The sequence below is a fragment of the Colletotrichum higginsianum genome, chromosome 2, assembly GCF_001672515.1.
Source record: "Colletotrichum higginsianum IMI 349063 chromosome 2, whole genome shotgun sequence".
In the NCBI taxonomy this organism is placed as follows: domain Eukaryota; kingdom Fungi; phylum Ascomycota; class Sordariomycetes; order Glomerellales; family Glomerellaceae; genus Colletotrichum; species Colletotrichum higginsianum.
This window is the reverse complement of record NC_030955.1, coordinates 5,525,540-5,542,802: the sequence shown is the minus strand read 5'-3', so window position 1 is coordinate 5,542,802 and position 17,263 is coordinate 5,525,540. Positions and strand designations below refer to the sequence as shown.

The 17,263-nt window shown below is 63.3% G+C and overlaps 3 protein-coding genes across 3 annotated transcripts; 2 read left to right on the top strand and 1 right to left on the bottom strand.

The window, feature by feature from the left end:
- Positions 1–241: 241 nt before the first annotated feature.
- On the bottom strand, positions 242–1,495 carry CH63R_03384 (uncharacterized protein; the record flags this gene model as incomplete). Its single annotated transcript, XM_018298359.1, has 1 exon — positions 242–1,495. The coding sequence occupies one exon, from the start codon at positions 1,493–1,495 to the stop codon at positions 242–244; it is 1,254 nt and encodes a 417-aa protein (XP_018163175.1).
- Positions 1,496–2,085: 590 nt separating this feature from the next.
- CH63R_03383 (TOXD protein) lies at positions 2,086–3,235 on the top strand (the record flags this gene model as incomplete). The annotated part of the gene is made up of 2 exons (XM_018298358.1): positions 2,086–2,604; positions 2,672–3,235. 2 exons carry the CDS (start codon positions 2,086–2,088, stop codon positions 3,233–3,235), a joined length of 1,083 nt encoding a protein of 360 aa, XP_018163174.1.
- A 1,191-nt stretch (positions 3,236–4,426) lies between these two features.
- Positions 4,427–17,263, top strand: CH63R_03382 (PKS-NRPS hybrid; the record flags this gene model as incomplete). The annotated part of the gene is made up of 3 exons (XM_018298357.1): positions 4,427–5,291; positions 5,540–11,366; positions 11,533–17,263. The coding sequence occupies 3 exons, from the start codon at positions 4,427–4,429 to the stop codon at positions 17,261–17,263; spliced, it is 12,423 nt and encodes a 4,140-aa protein (XP_018163173.1).

Here is a 17,263-nt window from a genome sequence, read left to right as displayed (position 1 = left end):
GCTTACTAATATCGACGCAATAGGTAAACGGAACTCCATACGTTTGGCACTATATAATTACAGCTTTTTTGTTTTTCCTGCATGGTGTGACGAGAGAGAGAGTGACCGCCACAGCCATTCCCTGGTCTGTTTTCTGTCAGGATGGAGTCAGGCAGCAGTTCCAAGAACTAAAAGAGTGGCTGAGATGTGCAAAAGAATGTCCCAAAATGATTGATTATATTGTCTATTCTCAAAACCAATGCTAGGTCTTCACCGCATCTACGTAGTTGGGCTTGAAGAGATAGGATCTCTTGGGAAACTCCAGAGACTCAACAAAAGCAGCGCCAAAATACTGCTTGAGCCCGATGGGGCCGCCGACGGCGGTGGCAGCGAATCCGCTGCCGCCGACGCCCTCCCCGAGGAAATACTCGAAACCGAGGTTCTTGTTGGTGATGGTGAAACTCCACTGCTTCTTTCTCTTGGGAGACACCAGGACCAGCTCATACCCCGTCGACTTGTCCTTCAGATTGCCCGTCACGTTGCCGTGATACGTCTTCTCCAGGACGGCGTAGTCCTCCGTGTCCGACGGCTCGGACGCCGTTGCCGAGAAGATGTGCTTGCCGTCCTCCCACAGCGCGACGGACGGGCGGCGCACATCCTTCAGGAGGGCTGACCCGTAGGCGACGTGCGTCAGCGCGTACGGGCCGGCCATGATGCGGACTGCCGAAAAGGTGCTGAGGCAGGTGAACCAGCTGAAGGCCGTCCAGAGCCTCTCGTGCCCGCCCAGGCCGGTGAACTGGTACGGCGTGCCCTGGATCTGCACGTCGACGTAGGCCCGTCCGACGGGGATGGGCTCGATCCAGTGGAAGTAGGGGACGGCCTCGGTGGTGGCGTTCTCGCGCGGGAACACGGAGGCGTCGGGGTAGCGCGGCGATGTGACGGATTTGATCAAGGCGCTTCCCTTGACGTCCTCGGCGTCGAAGCCGATGCGCGCCGTGCTCATGTCCTTGGACACCTCGAACGTGTAGCTGTAGTCCTTCGACTTCCAGACGCCGCGGGTGTATGTCGGGCAGGACTCGACGATGGAGTCCGTCGGGTAGTCAACGCGGACAAAGCGGGTGCCGTTTGAGTAGGCGAACTCAGCCGACAGACGAAGGTTGCCGGTGCCGAGAATAGCGTAGTTGGGGTCGCGGTAGAAGCCAATGACAAAAGTCAGAGTTCCGTCGTCGGACACGGCGTCAAACTCCCACTGCTCACCCCCCGTCGAGTTAAGGGGCAGCATCTTGGGCGCCTCCGGGTCGTCGAGGGGCGCGGTCGAGAAGTAGACGGGCTCGCGGCCCTTCTCCATCTCAAACATTGTCATATGGCTGACGGAACAGTCACCGCCGCCCAACACGGCCTGTTGGCCATCGACCGTCCAGTGCTCGTCCCAGTCTGGAGACCATCCTGGATAGTCCCAGCAAGCTGCCGATGGCACCAATGAGGCGACAAGAAAGAACTGGATATTTTGGCGCATCTTGGGGCTGAACCACACGGTGGTGCACGTATTACGACTTTGGAAGAACGATTCAATGACACAATCTGGGGTGCAAGTTTCCTTTTTTCGTGGAGAATCAAGATAAATCGCAGACATGGTTTGTTCTTTAGATTAGTGTCGGCGAAAGGGGGCAACAAAATCTCGGGACATTGCAAGAACACGTCTCCTCGGAGGCGAGCCTGGGAACCTTTCCCGCCACCCCTCCCCCCTCCATTATTGATATCGGCAGACCGGCCTCCGAGTGAGTCCGACTCCGTTGTTTGCTCCACTTTGCCCGAAACCATCGGCGGCCCCGCTTTTTGTCCGATACAGTAGACCGAAGCTTGACTTGGCAGGACGTGCCTCAACGAGTCAGACTCGTGGCCCCGACGTCGTAGAGACAGAGTGAGAAACAATGCTTGACCTGCAGCATCTCAAGAGCTCCTAGACTCGTGTAAGACAAACGAGCCTGGTTCCTGTTACGTGAAGCCCATTCAAGTTCCCACCCCAGTAGGAGGATTCATTCTCTCACTTGTTAGCGCTACGTGCTTCCCAGACGACTCATCCCCATCATCCTTTGCTCGCATACCATGGAGACAGAGATCCCCTTGTCGCACACCGCCATCGTTCAGCATGAGGCTGGAACGACCAAGATCACGCCCGGCCTCCCCCTTCCTGTCCTCGCGCAGGGCCAGGTGCTCGTACGGACCGCGGCCGTGGCGCTGAACCCGTGCGACTTCAAGATGCCCCGGCGCTTCTCGAGCCCTGGCACGTACGCTGGCTGCGACTTTGCGGGTACCGTCGTCTCGCTGACCGAAGAGGTGGCGGAGAACGGCCTGCTCAAGGTCGGTGACCGCGTCTTCGCCGCCGTCATCGGCAACAACCCGCACGACAAGGATTCCGGGGCCTACGGCGAGTACCTCAAGGCTACCGCCGTCTTCACCTGGAAGATCCCGGACTGGATGTCGTTCGAGGAGGCCGCCGGCCTGAGCGGCACCTGCATCGCGACGGCGTGCATGTCGCTGTTCCGGTCATTGAAGCTACCCGGCACTTTCGAGGAGCCCGCGGCTACTCCTGCGGACGTGCTCATCTGGGGCGGTGCTACCTCAGTAGGAACGACAATGATTCAAATGGTGAAGCTGTGAGTACTGCCGAGAAATGATTGACTATTTGGAGGCAGACGCTGATGGCAAGAACGTGGCCTATGACAGTCTGGGACATCGAGCCATCACGACTTGCTCGCCCAAGAACTTTGAGCTTGTCAAGTCGTATGGCGCCGACGCCGTTTTTGACTACCATTCTCCGACGTGCGCGGCCGACATCAAGGCTCTCACCCGGAACAACCTCAAATACATTGTGGACCCGTTCTCCGACCTGAGGACCATGGCGCTGGCGGACGAGGCCATGGGCCGCGTGGGCGGCAGATACGTGGCGCTGGAGTCGTACCAAGAGGTGGCGTCCGGAGGTAAGGCCAAGCTCATCGAGAGAGAGCTCATCATGGGCCAGATGATCACGGGGAAGGCCATCCCTCTGACCGACGGGTACGGTAAACCGGAGGATCCCGAGTTGGGCGTCTGGGGGGTCGAGTGCTACAAGAGCATACAGCGGCTCGTCGACGAACGCAAGCTGAGGCCGCACCCGCTTCGAATTCTCGACGGGGGCTTTGAGGCAGTTCTGGAAGGTTTGGAGATGCTGAAGAGAAAGGAGATGTCGGGCGAGAAGATAGTCGTGAGGCTTTAGTAGCACGCAGCGAGATTCTCACGGAAACACTGATGAAATGAGGCGAGTTGCCTGTACGAAAGAGCCAGCAATGGTTCAGATCTAGAATCGGAACTTCACGAAGCGAGGACATAAGCTAAAAAGAGACATTTTGGCAAAAGTGTTCATCCCGTGATGTTGTGAGTTGTGGTGGAGTCAAGTCTATCAGTGAGAAGGACGACTTTTCAGTCCGTGATCTCCGTCAACAGCGTGAAATTCCGTCCCACCGAGACTGGTTGGTCGATTACAGCGTATGCGATGTTTTCAAAAATCTTTATGCAAGAGACTTGGTTCGTAGTGGCCTAAACGATACTTTCACCGTCACCTTTCACAGTTTAGGCTCCTGAACTCCGCTGATTATATATTATCAAAATGCTACCTCTATCTATCAGTAGACGACAACACTCAGTTCCAATGTTCTTGCCAATAATGCAACGCCGTTATCCATCTTTGTAAGTTGGTCAGCTTCGTCGAATAACTCACCTTGGGCAGATCGCCTCTCGATGGTGCAGTCACATCTGTCAGTAAACGGCAACACTTGGAGCAAGGAGCTCTAGCCACAACCTGACTCCCTAGCTGCCTCGGCAAAGTGGCCAGTTCCAGGATGCTTGACTTGTTGAGGCCCACATCTGCGACAAACAAGCCAGCTGGTCGGATATGCTGAGTCGTGGTAGTTGAAACACCTCCCCATCCGGACGGCGACTGGGTCGGGTGGTTTCCTACCTCCAGGACAGGTATGACAGTATTAGTGAACGGCACGCCATGCCGACGCCGAAACGTGTGGAGATCGGAGAGCAGAGCCAGCGAGTGCCTGTCCGTAGTTCTTTCGGCGCCGCGCAAACATCCTCGGACTTGCAGCCGAGTGGTATGAGTGTAGGCTCGGGGAACTGCTCAAGCAGATGTGTTTGTCTGTACCAAACATCCGAACCATACACCCGGGATCAAACGTCCAGGTCTGACCCTGGAACCGAATACAGCCAAGCTGCCCTTGATAGCAGAAGTTGGTTGGTCGACCTTACAAAAAGCAACTCTCGCAGACGATCCTGTTTGGTTTTGGAAGGCAACCTCTTTGTTCACCACCACCGAGGCTCTCTCTTTCACTCTTGCTTTCTCTCTCAACGTAGCCAAAGCTTAGAAATCGTTCTCGATTCACTCCAACGCAGTCCTCCCAACATGTCAACCATGAACAACGGAGTGCAGGACGGGAAGCAGCATGAGCCCATTGCCGTCGTAGGCAGCGGGTGCCGCTTCCCCGGCGGGTCCACGACGCCGTCGAAGCTCTGGGACCTGTTGGAGAACCCGAACGACATTGTCAGCGAGATCACGCCGGACCGCTTCAACGTCGATAGGTACTACCACCCGGACCACAAGCACCACGGCACCAGCAACGTCCGCCACTCGTACCTGCTGCAGGAGAACTTCAAGCTGTTCGACGCCAAGTTCTTCGGGGTCAAGCCCCAGGAGGCCATCGCCATGGACCCGCAGCAGCGTCTCCTCCTCGAGACGGTGTACGAGAGTCTCGAGGCGGCGGGCATCACCATACAACATCTCAAGGGCTCCAAGGCAGGCGTCTTTGTCGGCAACATGGGCGGGGACTACTCCGAGCTCCTCGGACAGGACCTCGACGCGTTCCCGACATACTTCGCCCCCGGGACGGCGAGGAGCATTCTCTCCAACAGGATCTCCTACTTCTTCGACCTACACGGCCCGTCCGTCACCGTCGACACGGCCTGCTCGTCCAGCCTGGTGGCCGTCCATCAGGCCGTGCAGAGCCTCCGTGTCGGCGAGACGCCCGTCGCCATCGCTTGCGGGACCAACCTGCTGCTGGGGCCGTCGCAGTACATCGCCGAGAGCAAGCTGCAGATGCTGTCGCCGAACGGACGGTCACGCATGTGGGACGCGTCGGCGGACGGATATGCCCGCGGCGAGGGCTTTGCTTCGGTGGTGCTCAAGACGCTAAGCGCCGCCTTGGCCGATGGAGACCATATCGAATGCATCATCCGGGAGACTGGAGTGAACCAAGATGGCCGGACCAAGGGTATGTATGCGGGTTGCCATTCATTCACACACTTACCCTCTTTTCTCACTCACACTCAAACTCTCACTCCTGCTCTTCTTTTCATCCTCGCTCTCATTCTCATTTTCACCTTCATTCCCACTCTCGCTCTCACTCTCACTCTCCCTCTCATTCTCACTCACAGTTCCCATCTCGCACTCAACTTTTCATCCTCCAACTTCCCAATGACACTTTTGGCTAACAACGTCAACCCTATTCGCACGAAACAGGTATTACGATGCCCAGCCCGCTCGCCCAAGCGAATCTCATCCGGGACACATACAAGCGGGCCGGTCTGGACCTCAGCAAGCCGTCGGACCGGCCGCAGTACTTTGAAGCACACGGCACCGGCACGCCGGCGGGAGACCCCGTAGAGGCCGAGGCCATCAGCTCGGCCTTCTTCGGCGCCGAGAGCGGATTCCAGCGGAGGCCAGACGCGGATCCAAAACTCTACGTCGGATCGGTCAAGACCGTCATCGGCCACACGGAGGGCACCGCCGGGCTGGCGGCGCTGATCAAGGCGTCGCTGGCCATGAAGGCCCGTCGCATCCCGCCGAACCTCCACCTGAACCGCGTGAACCCGGCCGTCGAGCCCTTCTACAAGGACCTTGAGGTCCCGACGAGGTTGAGGGAGTGGCCGCAGCTCGAGCCGGGCCAGCCTCTCCGTGCCAGCGTCAACAGCTTCGGGTTCGGAGGCGCCAACGCCCATGCCATCATCGAGAGCTACGAGCCGGCCTCCGAGGCATACTCGTCGTCGTCGCTACAGGTTTCCAAATCTGTCGCGCCCGTCTTCTCCCCTTTCACCTTCTCCGCATGTTCGGAAAAGGCCCTGGCGGAGATGCTCTCTGGCTACCACAATTACCTGACGGAACACCCGGACGTCGATCTGAGGAGCCTCGCCTTCACGCTCAACCAGCGCCGCTCGACATTTGACAGACGGGCCGTCATCTCGGCCGTCGATCTCGAGCCTCTCAAGGCCAAGCTCGAGGCACGCAGCAAGGAAGACAGCCCGAGTGGCGGCAACATGTCAGCGGTCAAGTCCCTCGACAGACGCCCTCGCATCTTGGGCGTCTTCACGGGCCAAGGAGCTCAGTGGCCCCGGATGGGCGCCGACATCGTCCTTGCATCTCCGGCTGCGAGGGCCATCATGGACGAGCTGGAGGAGAGCCTCCAGACGCTGCCGGAGGAGGATCGGCCCCCATGGTCGCTGCTGGACGAGCTGCTCGCACCCCCCGAGACCTCCCGCATTCACCAGGCCCTCATCTCCCAGACGCTCTACACCGCCGTCCAGGTCATGATGGTTCAGCTCCTCCGCTCGGCCGGCGTCGTCTTCTCGGCCGTCGTGGGCCACTCCTCGGGCGAGGTCTCGGCCGCGTACACGGCCGGCTACCTCTCGGCCCGGGACGCCATCCGCGTGTCGTACTACCGCGGCCTCAACACGCACTGGGCCAAGGGCCCCACGGACCAGCCGGGAGGCATGATGGCCGTGGGCACGTCGTTCGAGGACGCCAAGGAGCTCTGCGAGCTGGACGCCTTCAAGGGCCGGCTGTGCGTCGGCGCGAGCAACTCCCGCGAGAGCGTGACTCTGTCCGGCGACCTCGACGCCATCGAGGAGGTCAAGAAGATCCTCGACGCCGAGGGCAAGTTCAACAGGCCGCTGCAGGTGGACAAGGCATACCACTCCCACCACATGCTGCCGTGTGTTCCACCCTACGTCAGCTCGCTGCAGAGGTGCGGCGTCAAAGTGCAGACGCAGCGCGACGAGGCGACGGCGTGCCCCTGGATCTCGAGCGTCTACGTCGAGGACATGGCCGAAATCGGCGAGGACGGCCGCGTGCAGGATCGGTACTGGAGCGAGAACATGACCAAACCTGTCCTGTTCTCGCAGGCGCTCTCGTACGCCCTCGGCGGCGAGCAGCGGTTCGACTACGTGATCGAGGTCGGGCCTCACCCGGCGCTCAAGGGGCCGGCCAGCGCCACGATCCAGGCCGTCATCGGCGAGAAGCTGCCGTACGGCGGGTGTCTGCGCAGAAACGCAAACAGCATCGAGTCCCTTGCCGAGTGCCTGGGCGACATCTGGGCGGTCCTGGGCAGCGAAGCCGTCGACATGGCCGCCTTTGAAGCCTTTGCGTCCGGTGTAAGTGGTGATGGCTCGGCCTCTCGTCCACGACTCATCAAGGGCCTGCCGTCCTACCCGTGGGACCACGACCGGGCATACCACTTCCAGTCCCGGCTGTCCAAGGCCATGCTGACGAGCAACATCCCGACCAACGAGCTGCTTGGTGCCCGGCTCGTCGACGACAGCTCCACCGAGGTCCGGTGGCGCAACAGCCTCCACCCGGCCGAGCTGCCGTGGCTGATGAAGCACCATGCGCAGGGACAGACCGTGTTCCCCGGCACGGGCTACATCTCGACGGCCCTCGAAGCGGCCAAACAGCTCTTTGACAGCAAAGACGAGCCGGTGCGGACGGTCGAGGTGCGCGATCTCGTCATCGGCAACGCCCTGATGATCGAGGAGGACACGGGAGTCGAGACGCTCTTCTCCCTGACGGCCATCGACCGCAAGCCAGGCCGCGTGACGGCCCACTTCGCCTTCTTCAGCCAGCAGGGCAAAGACTCGGTCAAGCTCATCGAGAACGCGTCGGGCGACCTCCACGTGTTCCTCGGCGAGCCGTCGGAGGACGCCCTGCCCGGGCACCTGGAGCCGGACAACCAGATGAAGGACCTGGACGAGGAGCGCTTCTACGAGGCCATCGACAAGCTCGGCTACGGCTACGACGGGCCGTTCAAGGCGCTCTCCCAGCTGAAGCGCCACATGGGGGCTGCCACGGGCCTCGTGAGGATTCCCGAGCCGACGCCCTCGTTCGACATGATGGTCATGCACCCGGCCGCCCTCGACGCCACCGTCCAGTCCATCCTGCTGGCGTACTGCTTCCCCGGAGACACCCGGCTGCAGGGCATCCATCTGCCCACCGGCATCGACTGCGTCCGGTTCAACTTTGGCATGCTCAGCCGGGTGGACGCCGGCACCCAGCTCCCCTTCCGGTCTTCGGTTCCCGAGGGCCCGGAGGAGGACGACACCGGCAGCGGCAACGCGGCTGACGTCGGCGGCGACGTCGACGTCTTCTCTGTGGATGGCCGTTTCGCCCTGATCCAGCTCCAGGGGCTCCGCACCAAGCCCCTCTCGCCGCCATCGGCCGCCACCGACCTGCACCTCTTCTCCGAGGTCGTGTGGAAGACCATGACGCCTGCCGGGGCCAACCTGGAGCTGCACGGCGAGCGGCGCGCCCTCGAGGCCGACATGTTCGACGCCATGGAGCGCGTGGCCTACTACTACATGCGCAACGTCGACCGCGAGGTGGCCGCCGGCGCGGGCCGCGAGGCTCTCCCGGAGCACAACCTCCGCTTCCTCGAATGGGTCGACCACGTCCGGGACCGGATCGCGCAGGGGACGCTCCCGCACATCCACGCCGAGTGGGAGACGGACACCCGGGACGACATCCTCGCGGTGGTCGCCCGGTACCCGGACAGCATCGACCTGCAGCTGATGCACGCCGTCGGCGAGAATCTCCCGGCCGTCTTCCGGGGCGAGATGAACGCGCTCGAGCCCATGGTCCGGGACAACATGCTCAACCGGTTCTACACGGACGCCATGGGCATGGCCCAGTACACCGAGGACCTGGCGCGCATGGCCGGCCACATATCGCACCGCTACCCGCACATGCGCGTCCTCGAGGTCGGCGCCGGCACCGGCGGCGCCACCAAGGTCATGCTCCGGCGTCTCGACAACGCCTTCGCGTCCTACACCTACACCGATATCTCGAGCGGCTTCTTCGGCACCGCCCGCGAGACCTTCCGCGCCTACGAGTCCAAGATGGCCTTCCGCGTGCTCGACATCGAGAAGGACGTTGTCGAGCAGGGCTACGAGGAGGCCTCGTTCGACGTCGTCATCGCCAACCTCGTCGTCCACGCTACCCGGACCCTCGACGACACCATGGCCCAGCTCCGCCGTCTCGTCCGGCCGGGTGGCTACCTGCTGCTCCTCGAGATCACCAACAACGACCCCCTGAGGTTCGGCTTCATCTTCGGCACGCTGCCCGGCTGGTGGCTCGGCCACGTCGACGGCCGGACCTACTCGCCCTGCGTCGACCAGCAGTGGTGGGACAACGTCATGCGCCGGAATGGCTTCTCGGGCGTCGACGTTGTTACGCCGCACCACTCGCTGGGTCCGCTCTCCGTGATCCTGACCCAGGCCGTCGACGACCGCGTCCAGCTGCTCAGGGAACCTATGAGCATCTCCTCCTCCTCCCCTGCCCTGACCATCGACCCGGAACAGCTGACAATCGTCGGAGGTGCTGCACCCCTGTTCGAGTCACTCGAGCGCCTCTTCACTCCCCATTACAAGGCCGTCTCGTGGATACCCAGCATCGAGGAGGTCCCGTCCTGCAGCCTGCCCGTCATGGGAAGCGTGCTGTCCCTCGTCGAGCTCGACGAGCCGCTCTTCGAGAACATGACGGCCGAGAAGCTCGAGGGCTTCAAGCACGTCTTCCAGCAGTCGAGGAGCGTCTACTGGATCACCCACGGCGCCTCGGGGGCCAACCCGTACGCCAACATGGCCGCGGGCATCGGGCGGACCATTGTGCTCGAGATGGACCACGTCCGCCTCGGCTACCTCGACTTCGACCGGGCCGAGGACGCCACCGCGCCTCGCCTGGCCGAGAAGATGCTGCAGTTCGACATCCTCGGCACCCTCGAGCAGCAGAACAAGCTCGACGCCCTGACCTGGTACCGGGAGCCCGAGCTGCGGTTCGCCGACGGGAGCTTCCTCGTGCCTCGCATCAGGCTGAGCAAGGCCCGGAACGCCCGGTACAACTCGCGCAGGCGTGCCCTGACGAACGAGGTCGATCCGCGCAAGGTGCCCGTGGCCGTCGTGCCCCGGGGAGAGGGCTTCGTCCTTCAGGAGTGCCCCTCCCACGCCGACGCCGACGCGAATGTCGCCGCCGTCGTCACCGGATGCGCCGAGACCCGCCCGGACGCCGTGTCCGTGGCCGTCCACTACGCTGTGCTTCGGTCCGTGAAACTCCCATCGTCCGACTATCTGTTCCTGGTCCTCGGCACCGATCTCTCTTCGGGCAAGGCCGTCTTCGCCCTGACGGACTCGCAGAAGTCGGTCGTCAAGGTCGACAGGCAGTGGACGATCCCGTGTGCCGGGAACATGACCCAGGGCAGACAGACGCTGGTCGCCCTCCACGCGCAACTCATGGCCCTGACGGCGGTCGCCGGCGTCGCCCCGGGAGACTCGCTCGTGGTTCTCGACGCCGACAAGTCGCTGGCCTCGGCCTTGTCCGCCCGTTGCGCCGCAAAGTGTGTCCGGCTCGCCCTGCTCGGCACTCAGTCCGGACTGGAGAAAGAAAAGCATAACGGCGGCGGCGGCGGTGCGTGCAACGTTGTCCACGTCCACCCGCTCGAGTCGCGTCGATCCGTCGAGACCAAGCTGCCCTCCAATATCGGGTGTTTCCTGAACCTTTCCGGCACGCAGCAAGACGCGGCCGGGTTGATTGCCGACTGCATCCCGTCGCACTGCCGCGTCGAAACCCGCGCCTCGCTGACCGACGTCGTGGCCCACGTCACCTCTTCGACGTTCCTCGGCCTTGATTGTGCGGTCCCAGACATCTTGCGGACATCTTGGGCCCACGCTCAGGCCGAGAGACGCGTGTTCGACACGTCGACGGTCGCCGTCGCCACTCCGGCCACGCTCACGGGTCCGTCCGCCGAGGGAGAGGCACGCCGTACCGGCAGCGGCCTCGTCCTCGTCGATTGGACAGCGGAATCGACAGTCAGCGCACGTATCCGGCCTGCCGACTCCATCGTACGCTTCAAGCAGGACAAGACGTACTGGCTCGTCGGCCTCACCGGAGGACTCGCGCTCTCTCTCTGCGGGTGGATGGTGGACCGAGGTGCCCGATACGTCGTCATGACGAGCCGCAATCCACAAGTGGATCAGAAGTGGCTTCGGAGCATGGAGTCCCAAGGTGCATCGATCCGGATATTCTCAAAGTAAGTCTTTACTCGCTCTTACACTTGAATTCACACTGTCGTTCTCACTCTCACCCTCACTCTCACCCTCACTCTCACCCTCACTCTCACCCTCACTCTCACCCTCACTCTCACCCTCACTCTCATCCTTCATAACACACACACACACACACACTGACAATTCCAGCGATGTCACCAAACGCGAGGCCCTCGATTCAGCCTTCCGCACCATCTCGGCCACCATGCCGCCCATCGCCGGCGTCGTCCAGGGCGCCATGGTCCTCCGCGACACCATGTTCGCCGACACCACGCTCGAGACGGTCGACACTGTCCTGGGGCCCAAGGTCCGGGGCAGCATCCACCTCGACGACATCTTCCACTCGACGCCCCTCGACTTCTTCGTCTTCCTCTCGTCCGTCGCCAGCACGTCCGGTAACCCGGGCCAGAGCATCTACGCCGGCGCCAACATGTTCATGAACGCGCTCGCCGCCCAGCGCCGCCGCCGCGGCGTCCCCGGCTCGTCGGTCGAGATCGGCGCCATCATGGGCAACGGCTCCGTCACGAGCAAGCTGAGCTTCGAGCAGCAAAAGTACCTCTTCTCCGTCGGCAACATGTGGATGAGCGAGCAGGACTTCCTCACCATGTTCGCCGAGGCCGTCCTCGCCAGCCCCCCCGGCTCGCCGCAGTCCGTGACGACGGCCACGGGTCTCCGCCTCCAGTACAGCGACGAGGACCCCGACATCACCTGGTTCACCAACCCCATCTTCCAGCACCTCGTCCTCGAGACGGGCAACACGATGCCGGCGGCCGCGGGCGCATCGAAGCAGGGCGTCCCCGTCAAGACGCGGCTGCAGGACGCCAAGACGGCGGAAGAAGTGCTCGCCATCGTGTCGGATGCATTCCACGCCAAGCTTGTCTCGTCCCTCCAGGCCGACGCCGACAGGGACGTGCTCGAGCTGCCACTGGAGACGCTCGGCATGGACTCGCTGGTCGCCGTGGACCTGAGATCTTGGTTCCTGAAAGAGCTCACTGTCGACGTGCCCGTCCTCAAGATTCTCAACGGCGGCACCGCTAAAGCGCTGCTCGAGTTCGTCCAGGGGATCATCCCGGAGTCCATGACGCCGAAGCTCCGGCAGTCGGACGGACCCGGCACCGACGGATCAACCTCGGCCCCACAGTCCCGACCGACCGGCCCGAAGCTCCGGATGCCGGACGGACCCGATACTGCCAAGGCACCATCGGCGGCGCCGGCTCCCCCGCTCGCGACTGCCCCAAAAAAGTCAACAGCCCAGAGCATCGCTACAGCAACAGCCAACAACGCTGCAAGGGCGTCGCCAACCGCCGACGCGGATCTTTCTTCTGCCGAGAGCCCTACCACCTCGGACCGTGCGGAGTCTGTATTCACGGACAAGGCCGGCGACCACGCGGCCTCCGTGTCGTCCATCTCGGAGCCTCCTACTCCCCCCAATTGCCAAGGCCTCGAAGAGAAACTGCGCGCCGGAGGAAACTCCCTCGTCCGGACGGTCCCCCTGTCCTTCGGCCAGTCCCGCTTCTGGTTCCTGCGGTCGTACCTCGCGGACCCGCTGGCCTTCAACATCACGTCAATGATGCGCATCAACGGTCCGCTGCGTCCCGACGACCTGGCCAGGGCCGTCGACAAGGTCGCCCACCACCACGAGGCCCTGCGCACCTCTTTCGTCGTGGAGGAGAACGTGCCCGTGCAAAAGGTGTGGAGCTCGCCCAACTTTGAGCTCGAGATACGCGCCATACCCGCCGACAGCGACGCCGAGAGCGAGGTGAAGGCGGCTTACGAGGACATCAAGAACACCGTCTTCAAGCTCGACGAGGGCCAGACGATGCGGGTTCAGCTCCTCTCCAAGTCGTCGACGGAACACGTGCTGGTCCTGGGCTACCACCACATCAACATGGACGGCGTCAGCTTCGAAGTCTTCTTCGCCGACCTCGAGAGGGCGTACAACGGCCAGCCACTCGACGCCTCCGTCACCCAGTATCCCGACTTCTCCGCGAAGGAGGCCCAGGAGTATAAGTCCGGCCAGTGGGCGCCGGAGCTGGCGTACTGGCGCGCCCAGTTCAACCATCTCCCCGAGCCCATGGCTCTCCTGCCCGTCTCCAAGAAGTCGTCTCGGCCCGCCGGCGTCGCCACGTACGACACGCACACGGTGAAGCGCCGAGTCGACGCCGAGCAGTCTCGGGCCATCCGGGACGTGTGCCGGCGCTTCAAGGCCACGCCCTTCCACTTCCACCTCGCCGTGTTCAGGGCCTTGATCGCCCGCCTCAGCGGCTCCGATGACTTCTGCATCGGCATCGCCGACGCCAACAGGAAGGACAATGGCCTCGCGGGCGCCATCGGCCTCTACCTCAACCTGCTCCCCCTCCGCGTCAAGGGCAGCGGGGGCGGCGGTGAGGACTCCCTCGCCCAAAAGACGTTCGGCGACGCCCTGGGCGAGATGCGCAAGACGTCACAGGAGGCCTTTGCCCACTCGAGGGTCCCCTTCGACATCCTCCTCTCCGAGCTCAACGTCCCGCGCTCGTCGTCGCACGCGCCCCTCTTCCAGACCTTCCTCAACTACCGCCGCGGCGTGTCCGAGACGCGCCCCTTCTGCGGCTGCACCGGCACGGGCGAGCTCATGGCCGGCGGCCAGGTCGCGTACGACGTCAGCCTCGACATCGTCGACAACCCCGAAGGCGACTCGCTCGTCACCCTGACGGCCCAGCAGGATCTGTACGACCTTGATGATGCCAACCTGCTCCTCGACTGCTACTTCCGTCTTGTCGCCGCCTTCTCGCGGAACCCGGCCTCGAGCCTCGGGCGCCCGGCCTTGTACGACACGGCCGCCGTGGACGAGGCCCTGAAGCTGGGACGTGGTCCTCTGTACGACTTCACCTGGCCCGAGACGCTGATGCACCGCATCGACGACATGGCAGACAAGCACGCGTCCAAGGCCGCCTTGCGAGACGGCCAAGGGGGCGGCCTCACTTACGCTCAGATGGCGGCGCGGGTCAACGCCATTGCGGCTCGCCTCGAAGAGGCAGGAATCGGCAGCAGCAACATCGTGGGCGTCATGCAAGCCTCGACCCTGGACTTCGTCTGCTCCATCCTGGCCATCTGGAAGGTCGGCGCCACTTACACGCCCCTGGACCCTCGCCTCAACTCTACCGACCGCCTCGCGGCCATCGTACGCGAGTGCCGGCCGACGCACGTCCTCGTCGACGCCAGCACCAGATCGCTCTTTGCCCAGCTGGAATCCACAGCCGTACCCGTCGACGTGACGAAGAACTCGTCGCCCGACGCGAAGGTGCCGACCCAAGCCAGAGCCGGCTCCGCGGCCGCCGTTCTGTACACCAGCGGGTCGACCGGCACGCCCAAGGGCATCTCCCTCAGCCACGCGTCCCTGAGGAACAACATCGAGCTCGCCACTCGCCAGTTCGGCTTCAAGGAGGGCTCCGACGTCATGCTGCAGCAGGCCGCCTTCAGCTTCGACATGTCCCTGTCCCAGACCCTGACGGCACTCGCCAATGGCGGCACCCTCGTCGTCGTCCCGGCCCAACTTCGCGGCGACGCGGCCGGCCTCACCCGGCTCGTGGCCGCCGAGAATGTCACCTTCACACAGGCCACGCCCACCGAGTATGCCTCGTGGATCGGCGCCGGCGCCCAGCACCTCAAGAGCTCCAAGTGGAGGGTGGCCGCGTCCGGGGGCGAGAAGATGACCCAGAGCCTCCTCTCCGCGTTCCGGTCCCTCGGCAAGCCCGACCTCGGCCTCTTCAACGGATACGGGCCGACCGAGACCAGCTTCACGTCCAACACCCGTGAGATGCCGTATCACGACACCGAGAGCAACAGTGGCGGCAGAAACATCGCCGCCCTGCCCCTGACGACCTGGCCCAACTACTCCATCTCCATCGTCGACCGCGACCTCCGGCCCGTCCCCGCCGGCGTCTCGGGCGAAGTCTGCATCGGCGGCGCCGGCGTCGGGCTGGGCTACCTCAACAACGATAAGCTCACGTCCGAGGCCTTCGTGTCGGACAAGACGGCGCCCCCGGAGTTCGCAGCCCGCGGGTGGAAGACGAAGCACCGGACCGGCGACCGCGGGCGTCTTAGCCCCGACGGCGGTCTCGTTCTCGAGGGCCGCATCGCCGGTGACACGCAGATCAAGCTGCGCGGCATCCGCATGGACCTCGCCGACATCGAATCGGCCATCCTGCAGGCCGGCCTGGGCCGCATCACCCACGCCGCCGTGTCTGTCCGCCAGGACGGCGCCGAATCGGCCGCCGGCCCGCAGTATCTCGTCGCCCACGTCGTCCTCGCCGCAAACAACGACGACGCATCGGCTCACGGGAGCAGCAACCAGAAGGACTTTCTCGCCGAGGTCAGCGATCGCTTGACGCTCCCCAGACACATGAAGCCGTCTCTGCTCGTGCCCGTTTCCGCCCTGCCCATGGGCACCTCGCACAAGCTGGACCGCCGTGCTCTCCAGACGTTGCCCATCTCGACTCGGCATCGGTCTGGTGATGGTGAAAACAGCCAATCGGGCCAGGGGACCGGATTCACGCCCAACCAAGCCGAGATCTGGGAGCTGTGGAAGGAGGTCATCCCCAGCGACGTCGTGAACCAGTACTCCGTCGACCCCCAGACCGACTTCTTCCACGTCGGCGGCACCTCTCTCCTGCTCGTGAACCTGCAAGGGTTGTTCGAGAAGCATTACGGCAAGGTGCCCCCTCTGCACGAGATGTTCGAGTCCAGTACCGTCGCAGGGATGACCGACTTGCTGTTCTCGGACGGAACACCCAGAGACGGAGCCTCGTCGGCCATCGACTGGAACGAGGAGACGTCGCTCGACACATCATCATCAGAAACTCCTGTTGACATTGTCTCCGGCTCCGCTATGGCGAATGTTAACCAACCACCTCGCGTCGTCGTTCTCACGGGTGCCACAGGCTTCCTGGGACGACATCTTCTCGACTTCCTCCTCCGCCAGCCCAGCATCACGCGCATCCACTGCATCGCGGTGCGGAACCCCCCATCCTCCTCTTCTTCTTCTTCTTCGTCTTCCTCCTCTTCGGACCCCTTCTCCGATCCCAGGGTCCGTATTCACCGCGGCGACCTCGCGGCTCCACACCTCGGCCTCACCGCCGCCGAGGCCGCTTCCATCTTCGCCGAGGCCGACGCCGTGATCCATAACGGCGCCGACGTCTCGTTCCTCAAGACATACGCCACGCTCCGCCGCACAAACGTCGCGAGCACGCGCGCCCTCGCCCGTCTCGCCGCCCCGCGCCGCGTGCCCCTGCACTTCGTCTCGAGCGCCAGCGTCGCCCAGCTGACGGGTCTCGACAGCTTCGGCGAGACCAGCGCCGCGGACTGGCCCCCCGCGACCGACCCCCGCGCCCTCGCCGGCGGCGGCTACACGGCCGCCAAGTGGGCGTCCGAGGTGCTCCTGGAGAAGGCCGCCAGCGCCTGGCGGTTGCCCGTCACGGTCCACCGCCCGAGCAGCATCACGGGCGACGGCGCCGGCGACCTCGACCTCATGGCGAACCTGTTCCGCTACGTCGAGGACCTCGAGGCCGTGCCCGAGTCCGGGTCCTGGAAGGGCTACTTCGACTTCGTCTCGGTGGCCAACGTCGCCGCCGACATCGTGGAGGCCGTCATGGCCGCGGGAGAAGAAGGGGGTAAGGCGGGCGTGAGGTACATGTACGAGGCCGGCGAGATTGTCTATCCGCTGTCCGTCGTCAGGGAGATGTCGGACTCGGGCCATCAGCTGCCCGTGAGGACGATGCCGCTGGTGGAGTGGGTGCGCGAGGCGAGGGAGAAGGGGCTGAATCCCATGTTGGCCGAGTACCTGTTGATGGCCGATAAGACCGGCTCGGCTCTGGCCTTCCCGGAGCTGGTCAAGGATGCCTAG